The sequence below is a fragment of the Zeus faber genome, assembly GCF_960531495.2.
Source record: "Zeus faber genome assembly, chromosome: 13".
In the NCBI taxonomy this organism is placed as follows: Eukaryota; Metazoa; Chordata; class Actinopteri; order Zeiformes; family Zeidae; genus Zeus; species Zeus faber.
The window spans coordinates 30,711,582-30,728,274 of NC_137198.1; the positions used below are offsets into that span (position 1 = coordinate 30,711,582).

Genomic DNA, 16,693 nt, shown 5'->3' on the forward strand with positions numbered 1-16,693 from the left:
TATTGTATAAATAAATGTTACCATTGGGATGTGGTGAGGTTGTCTGTTTTTCCAATTGATTAATATTATTTTCTTGGCACATACACACACACACACACACACACACACACACATATATATATATATACATACATACACACACACACACACACACACACACACTAATGTAAATAATAGACAATCAGATTAAGATTATGTTTTAAATTACTAAATGTCACATTGAGAATGTATTATATTTATGTAGCTTCAAGTGTGTAAAATGAAAAAAAAGATTGCTTAAAAAACTAATGGAAAGTCCTTGAATTTCACTTTGAAATATCAGAATGAATCCTGTATATAATAAAAATAAAAAGGCAAACCTATAAGCCTACTTAGAATGACTACAGTAGAAAAATAATTAATCAAATAACAGTATGACAATAATAACAAAATTGATACATTTTATAATGATTAGTATGTGTGTTCAATTGTGCAGATAAAACTGCACTATTAATACCTATATATACACACACTACCGAATTTTTTTTTAAATAATTTTGTTTGATGGACTAGATAAGTACTTGTTATGCTCATTTACTGTTCCTCTTCAAAAATGCCACTGTTACCATGGAAGGTCAGGTAATTCCCATGTGCGGTGTGTGAAGTGTATGAGCAAATAAATAATAAATATAATAATAAATATTGTAATAACAAATAAATAAATGTTTTTCATCCATCCATTATTTATTTTAAATGCAAACCCATTGAATTGATATAGATCGACAGATAGATGTGTCCATGAATACAGTCAATTAATATTTAATAACAGATCTGCAATTTAAGTAATGTGACAAATGTTTGGGCCTTACTCTGGAACTACACCAGGCATGTTGTTACTCCAGTTGTAGCTGCACTGGCCATGCTAGCCACCCGGCATTTCTCTAAATTTGTTTTCAACAGGCGTGGCCATGCAAGCCTTTTCCTTAGAAACAGGAGATAAAGCTACATAGAAATGTTTTTTTGTAAAGAGTGCAATCAATTTAATAGGAATTATATGAGCCTATATTGAACCAGAGACCTCGAGCTGCTGTCGAACTTTCTTATTGATTAAGACCCGTTTTAAATACAAAGAACAAACATATATGTAATACATAGAAGTAATTAAACACAGTACAAACACATCCCACTGACCATTTTCAACAATTACAGTTGTAGCTCACATTTCAATTAAATTAAGTTATTTATGGCAGACTACTGTAAAAACATTTTTTATACCTTTTAGCTGAATAACTGCAAGATCTTGTTTAACTTAGTCTATGCAGAGATCATAGGACATTATTGTGAGCCAGTCTTAACAAGATCAACATGTTATGTTATGCTGTTGTTTTTCAACAACTTATGAGCAGAAATTACAAAGATTTTCTTTTTTTCCACACAATAGCTTAGAAAAGCATTGGGGGTATTTCAGACATAAAACATTATTATCAAAAAATATTTTAATCGCTGTTGTTTCAATAACCATTCTCTCTAACCCACTTGTGTGGTATACTTTAACACGTAGCCGGTGTAGCCGGTAAAAAACACACTGCGTCCAGCGCCCTTACACTGCACCCATGTGCCTCGTATAGTTCTTCGATTAAAGAAGAAGAAACAGTCTATTTATCACGCAACACACCACACTACAACACATGCTTGCACACACACACATGCTTTGACGGTGGCCGGTGAAATGGATTCTCTGCTTTTGACCCATCCTTGGCTTGTCCTTCCTCCGGGGGCACAGCCAGGAGCAGTGGGCAGCATACGTGGACGCGCCCGGGGACCAGATGATAAATGTCCATCGCTGGTCAGACGATGATGGGTGCATGTTTTTGAGGGGGGTCCTTACTGACGTGAGGTGGAGGAAACCCCATGTGAGCACGGGGAGAAGATGCAAACTCCACACAGAAAGGCTCCTATTTGGGAGATAACCCGCCGGAGCACGGTGCCAACAGCGCCCCAGGTGGGAATCGAACCCAGGACCTTCTTGCTGTGAGGCAGCAGTGCAATGCACTGCGCCACCGTGCCACATAAACATTCCCTTTTACCAAGTTTTCAGGGTTTTATTGACTGTTTAATTTAAACTTCCCCAGATCAGCTCATTTGGCTATCAAGAGACCATCAGGAAACAGGAAGTGACGCTACTTCCAACTGGCAACCTACTGTAGCCAACTTTATGCTGAAAGTAGTTGTAAATAAAATCTCAAAACATGTTCAAAAACAAAAATATTGTTAATGTCATCGGTAAACATAAAACCCTGTTTTAATAAGGCCTGTGCTGATAGTAAACCTATCTTTCAATGGCCATGATTTCAAACAGGTTCACTGGCCTCTTCAATCTGCTCCCCCAATAATTGGCCCACTTCCACCCCACGCAACTCTCTGAATCTGTCACTGTGGCTTCTTCCCTCTAATTCTTCTGAGGTCTTCTTCAGCCCAGATAAACTTCAGATACGGCCTATCACCTCGGAAACCGGCCGCACAATGGCAATGCCCTGTCTATGCTTCTAGCAAGACTTAAAAGGCCCATGGAAAGATCACAATTTTTTTGGTAACTGTGTATCTTGTGAAGATACACATCTTTTTAGTCAACCCCCCTGCCCCCCCACTGCTTTTTTTCCTGTCAGAAAATAATCATTGCAACTTCTACTCTCTTGTCTTCACAGATTATACACACAGTTTTTGCTTCGTTTTTGTGATATCTATAGTTAGTTATTGTATTTATCATGCGTCATTATGCTTCACATTGTTGGAACAACTTTTAAATCCAGGCTCAAAATGCTTATATTTGAAAATGCTTTTTTAGTGAATAATCTGACGATTTTAAATTGCAATTTAACCTTAAATCTGTTTTTAGCTTTTTATTTCTATGCCACTCATTTTTGTCCTGCCATGTTAAGTGAGTAGACTTCTAGTGTCTTAAACCTGTGATTTTATGACGCCTTTATCCATTTTTAGCTTTTTATTCCTCTGCTGGTATTTTTCTATAATCATAAGGGGTTGCGAATGTTCAATGTTGTTTCATGAATCAACATGTCTTTTGTTAATTTCGGGGGGGGCAAAGATCCAGAAATATCATGCATTCAATATCCACGGAGAAGCCAGGAATTTGTGGATTGTGACGACTTATATTCGCTATGTTGTTGCTGCATCAACAAGAAACGTAAGCTTTTAAGGCTAAAGGTATATCATAAAGTCAGACCTCCAGATCAGTATTGAAGTTTTAAGACCTCCCCACCTTTGAAATGCTGCACCAGCATTCGGCCCAGGCTTTCTCATTGGCTTGTTTACCAAAGAGACTTAAAGGCTTCAACATGATTCTGCGTGACTTGGCTGCAGCGGTTGTCCTTAGAGTTGTCCATAGACTGACCTTTCTAGGTTTTGTAGCAAGTTTGTCCTGTGCGCTGGTTGCCTGGTTGTCCCTGAATGTTCATCTATGCTTGTTCAAATTAAACTGAAAAATGTCTGGGATGCAAGTGGGTTCAATTTGATTGTCGGAGCTTGAGTTAAGATTGACAGGTCTGGGGTTGAGGAGCATTTCCCCCTGAACAGTCTGGACTGGACTTTCTGTTTCTGTTTTGAGAGCTTGAAATCTCAGCAGACATAGAGGTAGCCGTGGGATGGCTGGTGGTGATCAACAACATTTATGAATCCTGATGATATATCAGTCAGATTTTTTGTAAAAAATAAAAAAATTCAGAGAAAAGCGGTAGAGTGACAAGTGACAAGCTTCTTTACATGAGGAGGGGTTTGCTTATATACACACTACTCACAAAAAGTTAGGGATATTTGGCTTTCGGGTGACATTTATGGAAAATGTAAAAAGTTCACGCTACAGTGATATTATTTCATAAAAGTAGGGCATTTAAGTAGAAGCATGCGATGGCGATTTCCTCATCTTAAACAATTTATTGAAACAAAAGCCAGCTACAGCGGTGGGTATACCACAACAAAAAATGTCAATGTCTCAATAACTTGTCATGTGCCCTTGAGCATCAATTACAGCTTGAAACGACTTCTCATGCTGTTCACAAGTCGACTTATTGTCTGCTGAGGCATGGCACCCCACTCTTCTTGAAGGGCGGCCCTCAGGTCATTGAGGTTCTTGGGTACAGAGTAACGAGCCTCTACACGGCAACTCAGCTGATCCCATAGGTTTTCTGTGGGATTCAGGTCTGGAGAAAGTGCAGGCCACTCCATTTGAGGTACCCCAGTCTCCAGCAGCCGTTCCCTAATGATGTGACCTCGATGAGCTGGAACATTGTCGTCCATGAAGATGAAATTAGGCCTGTGTTGTTCATGCAGGGGCACAATGACTGGATTAATGATGTTATTCAGGTAGTATGGGCTTGTCACTGTACCATTCACAAAGTGCAGGGCAGTTCTGTATTGACTAGACACACCTGCCCACACTAACACCACCACCACCAAAAGGCTCGTCTGGTGACAGTGGCTGATGCATAGCGCTCTCCTTGACGTCTCCGACATCGTTGGTGGCCATCATTTTACACGCTGGTGTAAACGGTTTTGAATGGTGTGACGTGACACTTGGGTGCCTCTCACCTCCCTTAAATGTGCCTGGAGTTGAGCGGCATTCATCATCCGGTTCCGCAGGGCACAGTTCACAATGAAGCGGTCATCAGTGTGGGATGTGGCCAAAGGACGTCCACTTCTATGCCTTTCTGTGACTCTTTCAGTCTCTCTGTATCACTGTTGCAACCTGCTGATGACACTCTGTGACACTCTAAGCTCAGTGGACACTTCCCTCTGAGAACATCCTGTTTGAAGCCTCGCAATGGCGAGGTACTGTTGATCAATTGTTCGGTGTCGTCTTGGTCTCATGATGTCAAAATGTGAACAGCATTATGAAGAGGACTGTTTAAATAGCAATTCTAATTGAACCAGGAAATGTATTGGTCGATTCATGGATAAAACACCTGTTGTGAATTTTGCTGTTCAGCTCCTTGTTAGAGAACAGCAAGTTGTGCAAAAAGTACTGAAACATTGAACAGTTGGACATGTGCATTCAAAAGTTTAGAGAAGGTCAAATTAAGTTCACCTGTAAAGGTTATATTGCATTTTAGGTTCATCCTGAAATTTCAGCCGAAAGCCGAATATCCTTAACTTTTTTTGAGTAGTGTATATGTGAGATGTGATTATCTAAAAGTTTACCACACGGCATAGATAGTTACTCAATCACAGCAGGGTGTTTCAGAATCCTTTCAGCAGCCAACATCATGAAAAAACATTTTTCAGCTTTTATTTTGCACAAATCAGGTCATATTGGGTCACCTACCTGAGGTGGCGCCCCGGGCAGTAGCCTGCCAGTTACTGCACCCACTGGTCCAACACAGCCAGGTGAGGTGAGATAACATTGAAGCATGATGGTCAGCAAGAAAGGCTTGAGCTACTGACCAATAAGTAGAATAGACATAGCCTGTCCACATGATCATTATTAGATCAGTCTTCCCCATACTGTGGTATTGTAAGAGAAAAATGCTTACGATCATTTATATTGAATGAGGACAAAGGCCTCTACCTCCAGAGGGGGAGTTTAAAACATTGTCTCTGTTTTCCCAGAAACCGCCAAACTTTATGTAAAGAGAAATGTTCTTTCTCTTTACAATGTCAATTCTAACACGGAGGAACAAGATCACATTTGGTCCTGCTTACCTTGTAAGGAGATGAAGAAAAACCACAGGGCAGCCTGGAGGTGCATTGTAAGGGATTGTAATACGCGTCTGCCAGGTCATTCACAAGTTCCTGTGAATTTACTGTTTGAGATTGGCATCCAGGGAGACAGTTGAGGGACACAGACTTGTAAATGACTTCTGACCCAGGCCACACCCTGTCAGCCCTCTTGATCAGAAATAAGATTAGACTGGTCTAAACATTGCTTTGGAGCAGTACTGAACCTTTCTCTTTATTCTGCAGAATGAATAGTCTTGAACATTCTATTTTGTTTTCTTGTAGCAGGCAGATTAACCTCACCGATCATTGCAGAAGAATTTCTTCCACAGAATACATTTGAGTGGAACGCAAGCGCAAGGTTTATGTACAAAAGAAAAATCTAAACATAACGAATTGACATTTTGAATTAAACATTTGTAACTAATTACAAAAATGTATTTTAATTCAAATAATGTATTCATAAACATAGATAATATGTATAATTAAGTGGCACATGTTGGGGTGTTTGGGTCCCCCTCCTCAGTAGTCACATCATTCAGGCCACCATGTAGTGGTGGGCTGGATGAAAGTACACTAGAGAAGTCAAAGAAGCAAGAATGTGACTCTTACCACACCTCCTAGCCTTCCCAGATGGGAGTTAGATGGTGAAGCAGGTATGAGGTACTGCATAACCACTCTCAAAGGGCTTCATGACATGCGAGGCCAGTGATACTGTCCTGAGTGAGAGCACTGGACGTTCTTTCTTTGGAACTGGAAAAATACAGGTCTTCCAGAGCTGTGGCACCTTCATCAGCCTCAGCTATAAACAGATATTTTAATGTTGAGAACCAACATTTTAATAATACCTGGGTTGACAAACAGCAAACCTATGCTTTAAGACTGATAGACTGAATAAACTGATAGATGAAAAGAAAATAATCTCCACACACAATTCCTTAGGAACATTTTATTATAAGAAAACTAAATTGCAATATATGTGCAAAAAAAAAAAAAGGAAAAAACAATTATCAAATGTCCATCACAGTCAATGTCTGTGGCATTCTACCGTGAAATAGCCAGGTAATGAATGTTCTACTCAACAGAACAGGAACACACCAAGACAGCTTTATAACACAAGAAAAATAAATATTTCAACTGTAACAAAGGCCATCAAGATTGCTGTATTTTGTGTGTTCTGTGTGAGCACAGTCAAGTGAGATAACATAGAAGGAAAACTCTTTTTAGTGGTATATGTCTATAGAAAGAAAGTGCTGTTTAAAAAAGCAACTAAAGGAAAAGAATAATGACCTCAAAATTAGATGAGAAGAAAATATGAGCACCCCCCCCAAAAAAAAGAGCAGGAATAGGCAAGTCCTCTTACAGTCCTCTTGTATTGGAATGGTTTCACTGAGGTAGTGTTGATATACAATATTTGAATTTACAGAGGACCATTGGTAATCAGCTTAAGGATTTGAGATTCCTCTGCGGACGTTGTACAAATACAGAGTACCAATAGAAACACTGAAAGTTTCTGTCAGAACCATAAGTGAGATGAGTGGGATAAGGGACTGGATTTAAAAAACCCTATGTGCTTATTATTTCTCAGTAACCCATGTATTGCCTGCTTTGTAAAAAAACAAAATCTAAAGTGACCTTGCTTGGAGTGGCGACAACTTAACGTTAGCTTGATGACCGTACCGGATGCGTGCATCCCCCCTTCTTAAGTAACAACATCATGGCCTATTGTTGGACTTTTTTCAGTGTTGTGACATTTGCCAGCCGGCGCAAATTAAATGGATTCCGTCATTTACTAATTTACAAATCGATGAGGACCTTTCCTTTGTACGCTGGACTCAGGTTATATTCGTAGTTTGATGATTTACGATGCCTCCCTTCTTCTCTTCTGGATTATTCATCTTTAATGCTAAGCACTGGGTCCACCAGTTTATTATGGACATGCATTAAACCTGAAATAAAAGTAGGGGAAACGGAGGGGTGAAAGTGACAAGTGCTGAACGTGACAAAACATTTTAATATCTCAAATATAGAGCCCCATAGGATTCAATGGCAAAATTGTCCAAATTATTATTTGAAACATTGCAACAGTTAATAGTAAGAATTGGAATAGTTACTAGTACCTAATACATTTTGAATAGTAAAACTAAAATACTTTCTAGTAACTGTTGGAATAGCAACTAGTAACTAAAATATAACTACTAGTAACTTTTATAAAGTAACTAGTTCATCCTATGGATGAAATGGTAAAACGGCTTGCCATAGCAACGGTTACTAGCGGTTACAAACTACAATGTTGTGGCAGATGAAGGGGCGTGGTTAAGCCACGGTCTGCAGGTGACGGAGCTGGCTTCTTCAGTTACGGAGCAGCTGTGCCGGGTCTGCCTGATCAGCCTCTTTAGCGCTGATTGGTTAGACCCAGCTGAGAGAGTTTTCTTATGTGTTGTTTGTCTTGAAGTGGGGATCGCTTGGTGCTGGACACTAACAGCCTGCAGACCAATCCGCGACCAAGCAGAAACCCGGACACGGATTATTCCTTTTATCTATTTTCTTGTTTTGGCCAGCTAGACTTTTTGTTGATCATAATTAATAAACTCTCGCCATGTCGGAAGGCCACTGCCAAAAAGACTCCTTCGTCTCCTTGCCTTAACCCGTACCTTCGGGGTAGAGACTCCCACAAATGTCATTTGTCAAATGTGTATTGAATATGCTATGGCTCGCTGTTAATGTACTTAACGGGACTCTTAGATAAGCACACATTCAGATGTTTGATTTGACAAAGTTGAACGTATTGAATTCACGTTAATGTATCATACTCGCAAGTAGTGGTCGACCAATTAATCGGTGGGGCGATATTTTCGCATTTCGAGATAATCAGCATGGGCCGATGCCTGCGCTTACAAGACCGATTTAAAAAAAATGTCTGCAGACTAGTGAGATTTTCCTATGGATATCAATTCTGAATATTTTAAACTGTTTCAATACTCATTTTCCGTGGTGCCCACATAGCCCCGCCTCCACTCACTCACTGTCTCATTCATTTATTATGGTATTAGCTCATTAAAGACGGCAAGTTCAGAGCCTCTGCAACCGGTTTTGAAAGAAAACAGCAGGAGTGCTGTTTGGAAATACTTTGCATTTGAGGCAAAACGTTAACCTAACTCAGAAAATTGGAGTGGAGTTTTTTTTCTCCTCCAGACATTGCTGCACCGTGCGTGTGTTCCTGTGGTGATTTTACTGTCTTTATTTTAGATCTATTTATTTTTGTCTGTTTCATAACTTATATGAAACAAATTTTTAAACACAATACGATCCATTTTAGTTTTGGTTCAAAAAGGGAATGGAATGCACATCACGGGTGCCCCGTGAGCCAGTTCCTGGCTCCCGTGCCTGTCTTTATTTTAGATGTATTTATTTTCATTTGTTTCCTACATGTATGAAATAAAATGTTAAACACGACTGAGTTAAGGGACTGTCCCGTTCCAAAAAAACCCTGTGCATCCCCACTATCCCGAGAGGACGAGATGCACGTCTCTCTGTTCCTATGGGACTTCATTTAGTAAAAACCGGATGTTTTGTGTAAATACTTTACTTGTAAATACAGGTACTCCTCACTTAAGGACCTACCTGTTTAGCGACCGTTCGGACTTACGACCAGCTCTCTGGCCAGTCTGTATTGTGCGCTGCGTTCAATACTGCTGCGTGCGCGGCATCTCAGCATCAAGCGTCTCATGTCATCACCGTTCTCAGTCTCGTTCCCGCAGTCTTTCAGTATTCACTACACTAGCGTTCACAATCACCAAGCCCCTTACCGTAAAATAACATGGGTCCTCGCTTATCGACCAATTCGCTTAACAACCTGGTCCTAGAAATGTACCTCGTCTTTAAGTGAGTACCTGTAATAAATCCTGCACTTCTGTAACGAAGAGACTATTTCCCGACGAGACTTTATTATGACGCAGTTTATTAATATTTATTCATTATATTGTTTATAATTACTTATTTTTCCATTCATACGTTTTTTTCCCACAAAGTAAAGTTTTTTGATTACCCAAAGTTTAGCTTTTTGATTACCTGTGGACATTTATTTAGTTGACACATTTTTCATTTAAAATAAGTGTACTGAAGAGACAATGCAGACAATAACATTAGTGTTAAATAAATGTTAATTCAACTTCAGCAATTTAATGTCTCATTTGTTATTATTAAATTGTTGTATTTTATCAGATTTAAAAAAACAAAAAACAACATGAAATCGGCATTATATATCGGCCATCGGCCACCCTGCTCTATAAATATCAGCATTGGCCACTGAAAAACCTGAATCGTTCGACCACTACTCACATGCTACATTAATTTAGTATGAATGTACAGTTAAAATACACTTTGAGGACACAGTTTGTCATCTATATTCATTCAAGGTCTCAGTTGACTAATCAGGGTTAAGAGAAAAACTAGCAGGTTTGTGCGTTTTCGTAACTCACCTTTGAAGTATTTGACTGTTTTCACTCGCAGCTCCAGCGTGGCATCCTCGTCACAGACAAAGATGGTGCGGGGGTGCTGCTGGAAGGCCGAGACGGTCCACATGTGGTTCACCCCTTCTTCAATGGCTTTGTAAAGGGCAAACGCCTTGTGGGCCCCCGTAATCAGAATCATCACCTGAAAAACAAGAAAACGGTGTACAGTATAATGCTATTACAGCCAGGGCTGTCACATCGAAAACAAGTGCAAAATAATTCAAAAAATTTTTTTTCAATAAATCAAAGCAAAGACAGAGAGTAAATCATAATCCTGTGCATTGTATCACATTTGTATATTTTATATATCAGACTGTTAAGCTTCTGTTACTGCTACTGATCCGGAGTGAAACCCACCATCACCATGACAAATTCTTAGTAGATGTAAATTGTTCCTAGCGGAACAAACTTACGCCGATTTATAGGAAGTCAGACAACAGACTTGATTTCCCCCAAATATCTTAAATTTAAAAATAAAGTAAAGCAACCTTAAAGACAGGAATTTCTTTAAATAATACCCAATAATACCAGATGTTTACCCTTGGCGAAAAGCAGGCAGGCCAACCATGAATCCCAATCTACTATTCCCTCAGCAGTGAAATTTAAAAATGAATGCTAAACAAGGCATATGTGCGACTTAAGTACACCCAACTGCATCACAGAATTACAAGTTTTGCAATCCGTAGCCCTGTTTATTTTGTCCATAAAATACGACTTGTATTGTAATAATAATTGTAACTATTGTATTGTAATAATAATAAAATTGTAAAAGCGGATAAAAAGAGACCCCAAAAAAGTAGATACAATATGATAAAAGGAAATATAAATAAAAGGGAAAAATATAAATAAATAAATAAAATACATGAAAGGGAGGAAAAAAAAAAAAAAAAGATAGATGAAGACAGGGTGCAACATCCCATAAAAACAGATCTTTAAAAAACGACTCACTGACTCTGCTAGCCGAATCTCCTCAGGCAGGTCATCCCAAAGTCGAGGGGCCCTGACAGTAAAGGCACGGTGACCTTTAGTTTTAAGTCTAGACTTTGGAAGAGCCAGGAGGCCCCGCCTGGGGATCTGAGGCTGCGTACTGGCTCATATGGGGTCAAAATATCTGTTGTGTAGCTTGGAGTCAGACCCAGACGTGCTTTAAAAGTGATCAGTAAGATCTTAAAATCGATTCAAGATTTCAAGATTTTTTTATTTGTCACATACAAATACATACTTTCATACATATATGCAGTGAAATGTAATGCAACGCACCCGGTGATAGCACACAATATGTCCTAGGAAAAAAAAAATAATGTAAAAATTCCTTTCTAATAGACCGACTAACTGACTCCTAAAATGTAAAACAGTAAGTTGAATACTTATAGAATAAGATAAAAATATATAGAATAAAATACAATAAAAATAAAATGAAATAAAATGGAATAGATAGAAGGAATATGCCTATGTATATACAGATATGTGCATTAAAGTGGCATGTGAATTAAAGTGGCATGTGAATGTGAATAGTGTGAGGTAGTGTTTGGGATAATACAGCACAGTATACAACAGTACGGCGCAGCAATACGGCATCACGAACAACCCTGAACAGTGACACAGTATGCGGTACAGTATGCTACATACAGTACAGTAAGGTAGTGGAGCCTAGTGCATGGCTCAGTTAGGACCCCTGGTGAGGTCAGCGTTGACAGTTCTTATGGCTTGCGGGAAAAAACTCCGTCTCAGTCTCTCTGTTCTCGCTGTGTGACTGCGGAGGCGCTTGCCTGACTGCATCAGCTGGAATAGTCCGTTGTTGGGGTGATGAGGATCCTTCATGATCCTACGGGCTCTGCTACTACACCTCCTGGTGTATAACTCCTGCAAGGGGGGGAGGGTAGTTCCAGTGGTACGTTCAGCTGAACGCACCACCCTCTGCAGGGCCCGCCTGTCCTGGGCAGTACAGTTCCCAAACCAGGCAGTGATGTTGCCTGTCAGGATGCTCTCCACTGCTCCAGAGTAGATGGACTTGAGGATCCTCACCGAGACCCGGAATTTCCTCAGCTGCCTGAGGTGGTAAGGACGCTGCCTCGCCTTTCTCACCAGAGTGTCTGTATGTACAGTCCATGTTAAGTCCTCTGTGATGTGGACTCCCAGATATCTGAAGCTGCTCACCCTATCGACAGAAGTCCCATTAATCCACAAGGGCGCGTGCGTCCTCGATTGTGATCCACGCCTAAAGTCCACAATCAGCTCCTTGGTTTTGCTGACGTTCAGGTGGAGGCTGTTGTCCTGGCACCAGAGTGACAGGTCAGCCACCTCCTCGCGGTAGGCCTTCTCATCGCAGTCGGTGATCAGGCCCACGACCACGGTGTCGTCAGCAAACTTGATGATGGTGTTGGAGCTGAACCTGGCCACACAGTCATGTGTGTACAGGGAGTACAGTAGGGGGCTGAGGACGCAACCCTGGGGGGATCCTGTATTCAGGGTGAGGGAGCTTGACATGTACTTCCCCACCTTGACCACCTAGGGGCCGGCTGTGAGGAAGTCCAGGATCCAGGTGCAAGTCCAGGATCCAGGTGCAATTCTGAATTCTGATTCTGAACCGAACGGGGAGCCAATGGAGAGCAGCCAGGATTGGGGTGATGTGATATCGTTGATTGGAACCGGTAAGAAGCCTAGTTGCGGCGTTTTGAACTAGTTGGAGGCGAGAGAGGGACTTTTGGTTGATGCCAGAAAGGAGAGAGTCCAGACAGTTGTCTAGTCGTGGAAAATTAGTGCGTAGATAACTATTTCCAGGTCTCTGTGTGAAAGTATTGGTTTGATTCTTGAAATGGTTCTCAGTTGAAGGAAGCAGGACTGGACAGTTTTTTTAAATTTGTTGTTCAAAGTTGAGGTCAGAGTCAAACAGTACTCCCAAGTTTCTGGCAACAGACTTAATATTTGTGGACAGGATGCTCAGGCCACTCTCAATGACTGGTAAAATTTTGTGGAGTGAACAGTATGATTTCTGATTTAGAGTTATTGAGGTGAAGAAATGGGCCTAAAATTGTTACAAACAGAGGGATCAAGGTTTGGTTTCTTTAAAAGATTATGGACGACAGCATGTTTAAAAACAGAAAAAAAAATGCCTTTCTCCAGCGAGCAATTTATAATAGATAAACTCTTTAAGAAATTAGGTGGGGATAATATCAAGGCTGCACGTGGTTGATTTCATGTGAGAAAGAGTTTCATGTAAAAATTATGGTGACAGTTTCAAAATTGCTAAAATAATTGTCAATGACCCTACTAGCATGTATAGCTTGGTCATTGGGTGTTATTTCCTGTCATATTCTCAGCTTTTTTATCAAAAAAAGTTCAAAAACTGCCTGATTAAGGGGGCAGGGGGAGGCAGTGATGACAGAGTCTATTACCTTAAATACAATTCTGGGGTTGGAATGGTTTGCAACAATCAGGTTAGAAAAGAAAGCTGCTCTTGCTTCTTTGACTTCCTTTTGATAATTATGGACAGTGTCTTTCCAGATCTCAAAAAATATGTTTAAACGACTCTTCTTCCATTTCCATTCCTTTCTCCTATAGTTTCTCTTTAGGTCCTGGGTGGATTCATTTAGCCAGGGCTGCGATGTTTTATTTGACTTCTAGTTCTTGTATGGGGCAAAAGAGTCCAGGACAGTCAGACACCTGTCATTAAAATGGGAGCAAGCTCCTTTGTATTAAAATCTGTATAAGAGCAGTTAAAGGCGAAACAGCAGCATTGAAAAGCTCGGAAAACTTACTCCGTGAGACAGAGTTAAAAACATAGCGGACAGGATTGTTGTGAGTAATAAAAAATAGGGATAAGACCACACTGAATAAAACCGCTTTGTGATCGGACACACAGATGTCCTTTGTCTTAATGTTTTCAGGGCTCAGACCACTGTACAGTACTAAGTCAAGGGTGTGGCCCTTAGAATGTGTAGGTTCTTGTACCGTTTGAGTGATGTTAAGAGTCAAGGACATCCATAAAATCAGTAATAAAAGTAGGGCTGGGGCAGCAAACATGTTAAACTCACCTAAAATCAGAATTGTGTCATAATTTGACATAAAATGAGATAGCAACTCAGCAAATAGTTTACTGATGGCGCACTCCGGATTTTACTTACCTCTCTGGCGTCCATGACTGTACCCACACCAACAGTCAGCGTCATAGTTGGAACCTTGGAAAGATCATTGCCAAAGAAACGGGCGTTGGCCACTATGGTGTCCTTGGCCAGTGTCTTCACTCTGGTCCTCGAGACAAGGCTGGAACCAGGCTCGTTGAACGCTATGTGGCCATCAGGGCCGATACCTAAATGAGGCAATGTATGTATTACATTGCATTACATGCAATGTACATTACATTGTACATCACTGTGAAAGGGTGGTTAAGGCAGGTTTAAGGTTTACACGAATAAACCTTTTTTTTTTTTCCCCCCTTCAGGTAAACAAATAATAATTAATTATATAGAAAACAGCTACATATTTAGCTAACTACAGATGGCCTAAAAATACTTTTTTTTTCTTTTTTAAATAGATTTCTGAATAAAACATATAATAAAAGGACAATTTATGTGATGAGTTGACAGAAAAATATGCTCCTTCCTTTCCTTCCTGAAAATAAACAATTTCTTAAATACTCACTTCAAGAAATTGAACTACTCACTTTACCTTGTGTCAGCTTTTTTAGGAAATAGTTGGCACAAGAAACAAAACTTTGAAATATGTCACCAACCTCCTACAAACAAATGGATTCCTCCGGCCTCTTTGATTTTTCGCTCAAAGGCCTCACATTCTGCTTCCAGGTCCTGGGCATTTCCATCTAGGATATGAGCATTTACTGGATCAATGTCAATGTGTTTGAATAAGTTGTTCCACATGTAGGAGTGGTAGCTCTCAGGGTGGGCACGAGGTAAGCCTAAAAAGAAAAGGGGCAGGAGGGGGTTAGGGTATGTAAAACTCATTGGGATAAAATGTCTGACACCCGTGTGATAGCACACAGAAAACCACACGAAAAATCTTAAGTAAACACATCATATTTAGCACAATAACTCTAAAGCCTGTCCACATTGCGTGATTTTTTTCCAATCATGAAAGACAATGAAAAAAATTGAGCAACGCAAATTTAACAACTTCAATTTGCAGATGTTCGGTCTCTGCTGTACACACAACTGCTGTCTTAAGGGAGCAAAAATCTCAAGACTGAGAACAGACGAACGGTTTACGCAAATATCTCTCAATATATTTAGAAAAACAAACATGGAGGCCAAAAAGCTCACTACTGTAGTTGTTTGTGCAGCGCTGACATTATACACTAATCAGACACTCATGAGTCGCCGCAATTCCCTAAATTACCCCTATTCAGAAGTCCGCACTCGCCCACGTTCCACTTTCTTAGGGTATGACATCGTGCAGGCGCACAATCTCCTTGGCCGTAAGACTATAAAAAAAAAAAATCAAAAATGTTTGATTGAATCGCGAACTGGCCGAGTGGGATCGTGTAGAGACGGATTAGAGTCTTTCACACGGCCGCTACAACTCTACAGCGCCATGGTCCATTTCGCACATTGGTTATGGTTAACCATTTATGATGCTGATGATGATGGAACACCATGGTACATATGGTGTCCCACTCGGAGACGAGGCAAGGTAGCTGTTGGACATCATTTTGCCTTAAAATCTCACCAACATATTCGTCCATGTTGAAAGTTTTCACGTATTTGAAAGAGAGGTCGCCACTCTTGTGGTACTCGATCAGCTTCTTGTAGCAGCCGCACGGAGTACTTCCTAGAATCATGATAACAATGCTTTCGTCAAGTTTAAATCGTGCATTGGTTAATCGTGTTGTTGTTGTCGTTGTTGTTGAATTCAGATTAGGTGAAACCTACCAGTGGGCAATCCCAGAGTGAAGTATCTGTCGGCAGCGGGCTTGAATTGGACGATTCTGTTCCGAATGTACTTGGCTGCCCATTCGCTGGCCAAGTCGTAATCCTCCAAAATGACAAGTCTCATACTGGCGACAAACTAAAGGCACGGAACAAGGGAAAGTTAAATACTTAATTGGCCACAAACAGTTTGATAATTATGGAAAATAATCAAATCCTCAAGAAGATTCGCCTCGCTAAGGAAAATGGAATGAACGCACGATATCTTTTGATAACTCTTATTTTCCCTCTTCTTTGTCCGCCTTCTTTATTTTTTCTTCTTTTGTTTTTACTAGGTGCTAGGCGCATTACCGCCACCTATTAGACTGGAGTGTGGAGCGTTACAGGGACAGCGTTAACAGGGAATAATAATAATAATAATAATAATAATAATAATAATTGTTATTGCTCTGCGTTTTTTTATCTCTTCGTTTTTAATGCCAAAAGTATCTGAAACACAAAGATGGCAGTACGCACAGACATGCTTGAGGTCTCAGAGCCAGGACGTTTCAGAGGTCTCGTTGTTCGAGTTTGATCAATATCATTGTTCAT

At 40.2% G+C, this 16,693-nt stretch overlaps 1 protein-coding gene across 2 annotated transcripts; it reads right to left on the bottom strand.

Annotated features, from left to right (window-relative positions):
* Positions 1–6,653: 6,653 nt before the first annotated feature.
* On the bottom strand, positions 6,654–16,419 carry LOC307239525 (glucosamine-6-phosphate deaminase 2). Of its 2 annotated transcripts, XM_080012939.1 has the most exons (7): positions 16,363–16,419; positions 16,106–16,241; positions 15,903–16,004; positions 14,953–15,135; positions 14,345–14,529; positions 10,188–10,362; positions 6,654–7,655 (listed from the first exon to the last, which is right to left on the bottom strand). In XM_080012939.1, the coding sequence occupies exons 2-7, from the start codon at positions 16,227–16,229 to the stop codon at positions 7,597–7,599; spliced, it is 828 nt and encodes a 275-aa protein (XP_079869065.1). In that variant the 5' UTR covers positions 16,230–16,241; positions 16,363–16,419; the 3' UTR covers positions 6,654–7,596. The 2 variants fall into 2 exon arrangements, with proteins under 2 accessions (XP_079869065.1, XP_079869066.1); XM_080012940.1 differs by having other exon boundaries at positions 16,106–16,410.
* Positions 16,420–16,693: the final 274 nt, after the last annotated feature.